The sequence below is a fragment of the Nicotiana sylvestris genome, chromosome 6, assembly GCF_000393655.2.
Source record: "Nicotiana sylvestris chromosome 6, ASM39365v2, whole genome shotgun sequence".
Lineage (NCBI taxonomy): Eukaryota > Viridiplantae > Streptophyta > Magnoliopsida > Solanales > Solanaceae > Nicotiana > Nicotiana sylvestris.
This window is the reverse complement of record NC_091062.1, coordinates 158,249,440-158,261,559: the sequence shown is the minus strand read 5'-3', so window position 1 is coordinate 158,261,559 and position 12,120 is coordinate 158,249,440. Positions and strand designations below refer to the sequence as shown.

General features: G+C 36.7%; 1 protein-coding gene and 1 long non-coding RNA gene across 2 annotated transcripts; both read right to left on the bottom strand.

Annotated features, from left to right (window-relative positions):
• Positions 1 to 760: 760 nt before the first annotated feature.
• Positions 761 to 2,088, bottom strand: LOC138870063 (uncharacterized). Its single transcript, XR_011400286.1, has 2 exons — positions 2,018 to 2,088; positions 761 to 1,033 (listed from the first exon to the last, which is right to left on the bottom strand). It is a non-coding gene; the product is annotated as an uncharacterized lncRNA (long non-coding RNA).
• Positions 2,089 to 8,962: 6,874 nt separating this feature from the next.
• LOC104222329 (photosystem II 22 kDa protein, chloroplastic) lies at positions 8,963 to 11,849 on the bottom strand. Its single transcript, XM_009773557.2, has 4 exons — positions 11,348 to 11,849; positions 11,100 to 11,216; positions 10,022 to 10,271; positions 8,963 to 9,378 (listed from the first exon to the last, which is right to left on the bottom strand). The coding sequence occupies exons 1-4, from the start codon at positions 11,558 to 11,560 to the stop codon at positions 9,134 to 9,136; spliced, it is 825 nt and encodes a 274-aa protein (XP_009771859.1). The 5' UTR covers positions 11,561 to 11,849; the 3' UTR covers positions 8,963 to 9,133.
• Between the last annotated feature and the right edge of the window lie 271 nt (positions 11,850 to 12,120).

The window sequence follows — 12,120 nt, the reverse complement described above, 5'->3', positions numbered from 1 at the left end:
ACTTGATCTTCCTGAGTCTGTACTCATACCGCAACATGAAATTTACTTCACTCCCAACTAGGAGACATGAAAAGATTCTTCACACGCCCATAACTCGGGCTATATCTTGAATCACGATGGACTTCAAGCATCTATTAGTTCTTCCATCATTCAACAGACCCTTCTCGTCGCTTCCAAATCATATAGATATGCCTCGTAGTACTAACATACTCATCACATAGCCACAACTATCATTTCCATTAACAGGGACACTACCGAACATATAAGTTCAAAAATACTTGTTCACATAATCAGCAGCTCGGCACTCCAGCCATAGGCAAATATCCAACCTCAAATCCTCTAGACTGGCCCACCATAAACTCACAAAGATAACACCTCGCCCCTCGATCGGGGAATCACAAGCCATCGAGGCACATCTGATACTAAGCGCTCATGCGCGCATACGAACGCGTGGAAGGAATTTCAAAAGTTTCTTTTCAAGATGAATCAAGGACGCACGATAAGAATTCAAGAATGTGAAGTTTTCCTAAAGGTTCTGCAGCCTATCGAGGATAAATACAGACGTCTCCGTACCGATCCGCGAGACACAACTAAACCGGATCATGACTCGCGAGACCAATTAACCTAGGCTCTGATACCAACTTGTCATGACCCCAACCCCGGTCATGATGGCGCCCAACACACTGCTAGGCAAGCCCGATCATTCAACAACATTATCCCAAATTCTTATTCATATTATAGATAAATATCACAGTGAATTTACTAAGTCATCTTCAAGTGTATAATTAATAATAAAACCTGCGAAAATTCAACTAAAATACCACACCATAGCCCAATAGAATCCGGTGTCATGAATATGAGTCTCTAATACAGAATATCCACCTATTACAAGTCTGTCTAGGAAAAATGCGGAATAAAAGATAGAGATAGAGGGGAGAGATCAAGGTTGCGAACGCCATGCAACTACCTCAATACTCCCGGATACTGCTGCTCAGCTAAACAAATCCTCACTCAGCCTGTGGTATACCTGGATCTGCACGCAAGGTGCAGGGAGTAATGTGAGTACTCCGAGCCAGTGAGTAATAAACATAAATAAAGGCTTAGAATAAGAAATCATGGAAAAATACAAAGTAAACTATAACTGGCAGTTTAGAACAACAAATAGTGAAGCAACAAGTCAATTAAATCAGAGTACCAAATACTGAGACAGGTATAACAGATAAAAACAAATGCATGAGTGCAATGCAATGCATATGATGGTACACTCTATGCATAAGTGCAATGCAATGCATATGATGGTACTCTCTAGTACCCACTGTGGCGTGCAGCCCGAGCCATCCATTTTATTTATCGTCGACGGTGCTCACTGGGGGTGAGTACAGATTCCGGAGGGGCTCCTACAGCTCAAGCGCAATATCAAGCCATCTCGTGGCATCAAATCTAGGCCCTCGGCCTCATATCAATATCAGTATAATCACCCAGGCTCTCGGCCTCAATATCAATATAATCAACCAGGCCCTCGGCCTCAATATCAATGTAATCAACCAGGCTCTCGGCCTCAATATCAATATAACACTGCTGCGGCGCGCAGCCCGATCCATGCTCAGTCCAAAAATCATCATAAGCCCCTTGGGCATTTGTAAAACAGTAGTTCTCAGCCCGAAATATCATTTAAATTTTCAAATCTTAGAAAGATGGTTGAGTTTGCAAAACAGTATTTAAAACCTTGGACTGAGATCAAATGATATGCATGTATGCGCTGATGTCAATCCCTAAAGGATTCAAATAATTGGCAAGAAGCCCAAATGTAACAATTAAATCCACGTAAGGATGATTCTCAATTTAGTTCAAGTAGAAAACACGGTAAAAACATCTCTCGGGACGGACCATGTCACAATCCCCAATGGTGCTCTACCCCACGCCCGTTATCCGGCGTGCAAGTCACCTTAATATAGCGTTACGATGTGAAATTCTGGGGTTTCAAACCCTCAAGACATCATTTACATCAATTACTCACCTCAAACCGGCCAAAGCTCTAGCTCGCTATGCCCTTGCTTCTCAAATTAGCCTCCTCGTGCGACGAATCTGCCCAAAATCACAACGAATATGTCACATTATGCTAAAGGGATAATACCCAATCGAAAACACTCAAAAAATATCAAAATTCACGAATTTGACAAAACCCGAACCCCGGGCCCACGTCTCAAAACTCAGAAATTTTTACGTCATCGGGTTCCTTATCTCGCCAGGAGTCTATACATACAAAAATCTCTCAAATCGGACCACAAATGGCCCTTCAAATCCCAAATTTAGAATTTCAATTTCAAGCCCTATTTTCTTACAATTTGGCTATATTTTCATGAATTTCAAGGATGATTTCACAATATAATCATGTATTTAGTTCATAGGACTTACCTCCAATCACTTTCCATCAAAACCCTTTCAATTCCCGTCCAAAAGCTCTCAAGGTTGCTCAAAAATGGTGGAAAAATGGGTTGGGTTCGCGGATAAAATGTTAATTTTTTGGAAGTACTGTTCACCGCACGGTCACTATTCACACGCGGTTACTGTTCACGCTGCTAAAATATTACAGCAACAGCCAAAAAAATTGCAGTTTTTTTTTCCGTTTCACTAAAATGGTTCTAACTCCATCATACGAACTCGGAATTCGATGATTCTTGTTCCTATGAGTCACAAATAATGATACGAACATAGTCCTTCAATCGAAACTCAATTCAGAGCTCGTTTGCTCAGTGCGATATCCATTTCGCTTGTTAAACAATTAACTCATGTTTCGCGTCAAAAACCCAATCGCGACTTGATGAAATTAGACCAAACTTTCCACATCACTCCTATAATTAATTATTTAAATTCTGAAAATCTCGAAATAAAATTTCGATCTCTAGAACTAAAAATAGACCTTTGGATCATTGCATGTTTATGCTCAAACGGTAAAAATCTTCCAAAAACTCTTCCAAAACTTATCCGAGCCTCATGGGACCCCGACCAAACATGCCAACATAATTCATAACATTATTCAAACCTCTTCCAATCATCAAAATACCTCAAACAACATCAAATTACCCAAAACTCATCGAATTCAAGCCTAATTTTCTAAAAACTTCTTAAATACATTTTCGATCAAAAACCCGACCAAACCACGTCCGAATGACCTAAAATTTTGCACACATATCCCAAATCACCTAACGAAGCTACAACAACTCTCGGAATTCCATTCTGAATCTCGGATCAAAATCTCACCTATCAATCGGAATTCGCGAAAATACTAACTTCGCCAATTCAAGCCTAATTCTACACCGGACCTTCAAAATTACTTCCGATCACACTCCTAAGTCACAAATCATCCCCCAAAGCTAACCGAATCATCGAAATTCAAATTCGAGCCCTCAAACACATAAGTCAACGTCCGGTTGACTTTTCCAACTTAAACCTTCTTAAAAGAGACTAAGTGTCTTATTTCCTATCAAAACCAATCCGATTTAACTCTAACACACCGAATACCGATAACGAAACATGAAGAAGAATAAAATGGGGGAAATAGGGCGGTAACTCACGTGACAACGGGTTGGGTCGTCACACGGCGAGACAATTTTTATGGGAAATTCGTCTACAACCAAAATTGAAGGAGTTGGCAAGATTGCGTTGAAGATGATGTCGGGAAAAATTGTGACTCTAAACCAAGTTCTCCATGTTCTAGAAATTCGCAAGAATCTTGTGTCTACCTCACTTCTTGTCAAGAAAGGATTCAAATGTATTTTTATTTCTAATAGTGTTGTACTAAGTAAGAATGATGTGTATGTAGGAAAAGGTTACCTGAATGAGGGCCTTTATAAGCTAAATATAATAGCAGTTCCTATCAATAAAGTTAATGCTTCTTCTTACTTACTTGAGTCAAACACTTTATGGCATGCACGCCTAGGTCACATCAACTTCAAAACATTGCGAAAAATGATAAATTTGGAAGTATTGCCAAAATTTGAGTGCATTAATTCCAAATGTCAAATATGCGTGGAATCAAAGTATGATAAGCATCCTTATAAGTCCGTTGAAAGGAATTCAAGTCCTTTAGACTTAATTCACACAGATATTTGTGACATGAAGTCAACACCATCTCGCGGTGGGAAAAAGTATTTTATTACTTTTATTGACGATAGTACGAGATATTGCTATGTTTATTTACTTCGTAGTAAAGATGAAGCAATTGATGCTTTCAAGCAATACAAGAGTGAAGTTGAAACACAACTAAACAAAAAGATCAAAATGATAAGAAGTGATAGGGGTGGCGAATATGAATCTCTTTTTGAAGAAATATGTTTGGAAAATGGAATTATTCACCAAACAACTGCCCCTTACTCTCCACAATCTAACGGGATTGCGGAGAGAAAGAATCGAACGTTGAAAGAGATGATGAATGCATTGTTGATAAGTTCTGGTATACCATAAAATTTGTGGGGGGAAGCTATACTTACAGCTAACCTAATAATCAACCGTGTACCTCATAGTAAAACACAGTCCATTCCATATGAAAAATAGAAAGGAAGGAAGTCCAACTTGAAATACTTCAAAGTGTGGGGGTGTTTAGCTAAGGTACAAGTTCCTAAACCTAAAAGGGTTAAGATAGGTCCAAAAACGGTTGATTATTTATTTATTGGATATGCAACCAATAGTAACGCATCTTGTTTTCTGATTTATAAATCAGAAAATCCCGAGATTCAAGTTAATACGGTGATAGAATCAGATAACGCTTAATTCTTTGAAAATATTTATCCGTATAACAAGGAAGTGGTTCGTCCTACGAAAAGTCCAAGAGACTTCGGGAAGAAACAACGGATATTGTTCCTAATGAGGAAAATCCGAGAAGAAGTAAACATCAAAGGACATCCACTTCATTTGGTCCAGACTTCCTGACATTCTTGCTAGAAAATGAGCCTCGAACTTTTAAGGAAGCAATGTAATCTTCAGAAGCACAATATTGGAAATAGGCGGTCAATAGTGAAATAGAATCTATATTGAACAACCACACTTGGGAATTGGTTGATCTTTCTCCAGGTAACAAAACCTTGGGTTCTAAATGGATTTTCAAGAAGAAAATGAAAGACGATGGTACTATTGACAAATACAAGGCAAGACTTATTGTCAAAGGATTTAGACAGCGAGAAGGTCTTGACTATTTTGACACAGACTCGCCGGTAACAAGAATTACATCCATTCAGATGCTAATAGCGTTATCCGCCTTGTATGGTCTTCAAATTCATCAAATGGATGTAAAAACAACCTTCTTAAATGATGATCTAGAGGAAGAAATTTACACGAACCAACCTGAAGGGTTTGTGGTTTCGGGAAAAGAAAAGAAGGTGTGTCGACTTGTTAAGTCCCTTTATGGACTAAAACAAGCACCCAAGCAATGACATGCGAAATTTGACCAAACAATGTTGTCAAATGACTTTAAGATTAATGAATGTGATAAATGTGTTTACACTAAGAACATTCCAAATCATATAGTCATTATTTGCTTATATGTTGATGATATGCTAATAATGAGCAAAGACATTGCCGACATTCAAGCTACTAAGCGTATGCTTGCTAGTAAATTTGATATGAAAGACTTAGGAGTTGCCGATGTAATTCTAGGAATTAAAATCCAGAGGACTCCTCAGGGTCTAGCTTTGTCTCAATCACATTACGTGAAAATGATACTAGAAAAATTCAAACACTTGGAATTTAGAAGTGCAAGAACTCCAATTGACTTAAACTATCATCTTGTAAAGAATAAAGGTGAAAACACGTCTCAATTGGATTATGCTCGTGTGTTGGGAAGCTTAATGTATATCATGAATTGTACACGTCCTGATATAGCTTGTGCAATAAGTAAACTTAGTCGATTCACAAGTAATCCCAACAAACATCACTGGGTGGCAATGAAACGAGTTCTGGGATATTTGGAATATACCCAAAACTACGCTTTGCACTATAATAAATATCCTACGGTTATCGAAGGATATAGTATGCAAATTGGATAATCGGCTCAACAGAAACAAAGTCCAAAAGTGGATATCTTTTTACTGTTGGTGGAGGAGCAGTATCTTGGAAGTCTTCCAAACAGACGTGCATTGCTCGCTCTACAATGAAATCAGAGTTTATAGCTTTGGATAAGGCCGACGAAGAAGCTGAATGGCTTCAAAAATTTTTAGAAGACATTCCGTTCTGGCCAAAACCTTTGGCTCCTATATGCATACATTGCGATAGTGAGGCTGCAATAGGACGGGCAGAGAGCATTATGTATAACGGAAAGTCTCGTCATATACGACGAAGGCATAAAACCGTTAGACAACTACTCTCTAGTGGAATTATCACTATTGATTATGTAAGATCAAAGGATAATGTGGCAGATCCGCTTACAAAAGGCCTAACTAGAGAGGGAGTTGAGAAATCATCTAAGGTAATGGGACTATGGCCGAGGACAAGTCATCATGGTGGTAACTCTACCTAGAATTTTGGATATTCCGAGATCTAGGTTCAAGGAGCTCAAACAAAGTTGTGATTAACCGGTTCAACATTGTCAAAGTAAAATCTTTGGTCCCTTCTCGTGATGAAGACAATGTTCAGTAACAAGGATAGAACTTTACACGTTCTTTAATGATTACCTAAGTTTGATGTGGTATTTATCAAATAATGTAAATTTAAAGGATTACACATTTAGGAATCACCTATGTAAGTGTGAAGTGAAAGCCGCTTCAATGAGAATTCTGTAAGGCCAATTCTCTACGCACTTATGAAACCAGGCGGTGTTCATGGCTAAAATGAACACAACAATGAGAACCAAAAAGACGATTAAGGGTTGGTTGTGTGACATATGGTTGTCTAGGTATACACTAAAGTTCGACGGTTCAAAGATATCAAATCTACCGATTGATTGAGTATATCCGACATATGCTCACTACGGAAAGTTCAAAGGGAAACCTACTTATCCAGATGCAATTAATCCTTTCTTGCAAATCACACAACTTCCATGTATGTTTCTTCTTTATATAGCCATTCCCTATTCATGTGGGGGATTGTTGGACTTTTAAGCCATTGGGCTTTAAAGATGAGTAGTGTAAATTGGGTAATGGTGGGAAATTAAATGGACTGGGTTGGGCTTCAAAAACTGACCCGATTTATTTGGTTAAACTAGTTGGCCCAATTTAATAAGTAACGTTAAAATAACGTTAAAAGACAATACGTTGTCTTCCTATCAGATGTCTGCTCACAGTGAACAGACACCATACCTTTTCACAAAGCCAACAATTTCCTATAAATTCAGGCATGACTTCCATTCTAAGTACTCAGAAATTCAGAAACTAAAAAATCACTTTCCCTCTCTCTGCAAGTTCATTAATCCAAAAAGTCTTGAGCTTTCTTGTTCCTTGAAAATTGTAAGTGTGATTCTCTCCGCTCTTTGAGTTCGTTGGTATCCTGCTTCTAGTATTGCCACTGACGCAGGAAGGTTTATTCCGTTTTATCCTGGGAGGATTTAATCCATTACCTTGGCAACTGTGAGGGGGTTAAAATTCCTTAAGGAAACACAAACAAATTGTGGACTCGGAATTATATATTCTATTTCTTCTTCCTCTTGTTTTTCCTTTACAATGTTGATTTTGGTTAATACACGTTGCCTAACACATTCATCATCTGCAAATGAACCTAGAAGTTATAAGGAATACATTCATCATCCGCAAATGAACCTAGAAGTTATAAGGAATACATTCATCATCCGCAAATGAACCTAGAAGTTATAAGGAATCCCGGCTGCGAACTCTAAGGTTTGGCTTTTTCAATCAATCTTCTTTCTATTGATTTTATTTCGCCCGGCCCGGTAAGATTAGATTTCTAGAACGAGGATTGGATGCGGGCGAAACTCCTGCTAGGGTGTTCAGTCGACTCGATTTTAGGGAAGATAATACCCGAGCGACTGGAATTCATGGTTACGCAGAGTGGTAGACATGATATGATTCATCATATAATTATGCCCTCTAGAAAAAAGGATGCATCAGTCTTAATGGGTCTATCCATAACCCTACTTCACATTATAAGTTGTTGGACGAATCATCGACACTGGGTGTTTGGCATGCTTGAGGCACTTAAAGCATAAGTCTCGTAAAACAAAAGCCTTCCATAAAGGTCTTGTGATTTTTTTTTGTGGATGGTTTTTACCGTACAAATACAATATTTCTTTTATCTAAACAATTGCAATAGGTTGTTTGTAAGTGCATGTTCATTGTGAAAATAGCTTCTTATTAGCCTCATTATTATTCTTATATACTTATGATACATTAATATGTTATGTAAGATGAATACAATACTATTTTAATTTCACTAGAAAATTATAAATATGTTATGTGAGTTGGATACAGTAGTATTTTAACTTCAGTAGAGTTATAAAACGACTCGGATGGGGCATACAAACAAGATAAGAATTCTTTTAGTATAGAATAATTATAAATGGGCATTATGTAATAGAAAATGCAAGAATTTTGTAGTATAGGATAATCATTTTAATCTAATGTGAAATTTAATAATTTTTTATTTGAAGCATTTGGGTTATGGGTCAAATCACATTAAGGAAAAAATGGATCTAAAGTGGGTATAATCCATTTAAGCTTATGTGGCATTTATTTTTGGATTTTTCTCAATAAATTTTATGCCATGTCATATTTATGGTAGGGGTTTGATCCAAAATAACTTTTAAGTGACAATGTGAAAATTTAGTTACTTTTAAGTGACAAAAAATAGTTGAGTGACTTTAATAAAATTGAAACATAGTTGAGTGATCCTGAGTAAAATTAACCCTATAATCACCATTGTTTTCTTTGACCTTTGAAGTTCTTCATGAACCGTGAGAGGGAAATGTGACATAGAATCGTTTTCTCATCACAATAGCCATTTACGGTACACAATCAACTTCCAATCATTTGAACTTCCATATTACTCATTTTTCTGGAAATTAAATAAGATAATCGCGATGGAGTACACACAACTATACAACAACAACAACGGCAACTATAAAGAAATATAAATTAAGTTTATTAGAAAAAGCTACACAAAAGTCACAGAGAAACTAACTAGTCTAGCTTCACTCCTCTTCCTCATCAGTGACAAATTTGCCAGTTCCTGGATTTATGGCAGCAACGAAGAAGAAGACAATGTTAAACAACAAAAGGGGCTCAATCTCATTGATTGGGACACCTGTCTCAAAGTTAAGTTGTGCCAAAGCTCCTTTCCCTGTGATAATTTCTCCTATAATGGAGAAAGCAATTCCCAGTTGTGCCAACCTTCCTACAAACAGCTCATTTGCCTTTGTGAATCCAAATAGAGGACCTGCATATATATATATATATATATATATATATACACAACGCTTTCGTTAAATCCAACGCCAAACAAACTAAAGATTATTTTATACACCTCTTTCATAATGTACATGTTTATAGTACCACAAGTTGATTCTTGAAACCAACTCAAACACTATAAAATACTGTAGATAATTTTACTCCTAAAAAGGAGTATCTTTGTCTAAATGGAGCTGGTACAACTCAATTAATAAAAAGACAAAAATATATAACCCGTAGCCGCTACTAGAGGCGGATCCAAGATTTTTTCGCAACGGGACATGGTATTTTGCTTAACCAGTGCCCCCTAAAGAGTTATAGGGTGCACACATGGTAAACTCCACTAATAACAAGTCCCGTGCGACATGCTCGACTGAAGAGGCATGCAAGTAGTTTCGAACTCTAGACCTCCAATTTGTGAAGTCCCATGCTCAACCAATTCAGCCACCCCCAAGGGTTTAGAGGGTTTTTGGATTGGCTATTAAGTTTGTCAAATCAACTTTTAAACTCTTTTTCAGTATTTAACAAAGCTATAAAGTGATTAAAACAAGTCAAAAACAATAAGCTGACAAACCCTCGTCAAGTATACATAGTATATATGAAGAAAAAGTGGAGGTTGTTATAGTAAATACCTCCTTCGCTAAGTCCCAAAGCAGACTTAAAGCCTTTGCCAGGAGGGATAACAGCCTTATCAAGACCAGTAGGAGGGGCAGGGTCATCAATAAATTTTCCTCTGTCTCCCAAAGCTCCAATGGCTCCAAGCAGATTGAATAGGATGAAGAACAATAGTAGTGGCTCTGCTTCATAGATTGGAATTCCAGTTTCAAGATTCAGTTGTGCCAATATTCCCTTTCCTGTTATTGCTTCTCCCAACAAAGATGCCTATATAACTTCATTACATTAGTGCTGCAAAATTTATGTATTTATACCAGGAAATATCACTTAAATTTTAGTAGGAGTTTGGACATAAAAATTGTAATTTTTGAAATTACTACTAGTATTTAGAGTTAAGTTGAAAAATGGTATTTGGAATTTAAAATTATGTTTGGCATGCATTTCATTTGAAAAAATATTGCAGTTTTGTGAGGGAGAAAAAAGTTTTTCTGAAAATTTGGAAAAAAAATGGTCAAAATCACTTTTTGGTTTTTGAAAAACTCATTTCTGAAAAAATAATTGAAAAAAAAAATTATGAACAAACGGGCTAGTTATTAAGGAGGAATCAGAAGGTGTCAAAGTATTTTCAAAATGTAAAGGATATTTTCTCATACTCTTTGTCCACATTTGAAATGGTCCAAAAATCCAAAGTTTTCTATAGCATCTATACACAGAACAATTTAAACACAGAGCTCTCTATATATAATTAATATGAATTTTTACATTGAATTATCACTAGACAAAGCGATATCATAGCAACAAGTGCAAGTAAACACAAAATTTTAATTAATATAATTATCACTTAACTACGACAAATCTACATGTTATGAATTATGATACATGCATTGAGTCCGAATAATTTTTTTTCGAACTGATACCACATTATCCGTTACCTGTTCAATAAAATAAGGCTTTGGTCTTGGGATGCGACTCATTTGTCTAACTATGCAAATACTATAGTATTGAGCCTTTAGTAGAGTAATAAAAGTCTTTTGTTTATTTTTAATTTAAGAACCATTAAAAAATTAAGATAAACTAATTAATCGAAATACTCACCGCAAAACCAATCATAGCAACACGGCCAACAAAGAGCTCATTTTGCTTAGTGAAACCAATTCCTCCTGAGGTTCCAAAAATCCCATCCTCAACTTTTTCCTTTGGCTTTGGTACAACCTGTTGCTCCATCAAAAAATAAGATATTCAACAAATTAAAGAAAGACGGTAAATGAAAATTAACAAAATACATACAGTATATAATAAAAGGGGATAAGCTAAGGACTTTTTGTCAACAGTAATTAGCTAACCTTTTTGGCTGGAGCTTTGGCTTTAGACTTGAAAAGAGCAACAGTAGTACTTGTGAAATGTGAAGAAGCAGAAGCAGAAGCAGAAGGGTATTTCAAAGGAAGAGAAGGCAAAAAGAAAGAAGACAAAGGCTTAGGCTTTAGTCTTTCGACTAAGGATTCTTTACTCCTTAAATCAACTTTGGCATTGGCTGTCAGCAACATTGTTTGAGCCATGTCTTTTTCTTTTTGCTCTTGAGAACTTAAATTCCCTAAGTTAGAAGAAGAAGAACAAGTTTGAACAAGAATTCAGTTCATTAATTTTTTATGATATCTAGCTTGGTTCTTATAGAAAAGGAACGGTGTCCATTTATTTTGGATTCTGGAGATTTTGAGGTTGAGAATGTTATCACTGAAGTCGGATAGAAAGTGAGAGTCGATAGAGCGACCACGTCCACCTATGAACAGTTTGTGCGATTGTGAAGTAAAATGTCCCTCTTTTTGTACGTGTTTTTTGTTGGATCTTGGTTCTCAAATGTCTAACATAACTACTTTATTCTATGAAATTTTTACATTCCTGTACCATATAAAAAATTATATTATCCTCAATGTTTAAGGTTTGATTTAATTACATTTAGTATACCTAATTATCAATTCTATACCATAATGTGTTTTAACTGTACAATTAACGCTACCGTATATTCCTCCAAATCCCCTACCCCACGTTTCTCTCTCCCAAACCCACACCCTCACCCACATATCTCCCCACACCCACGTTTCAAACCCATTATTCCCTC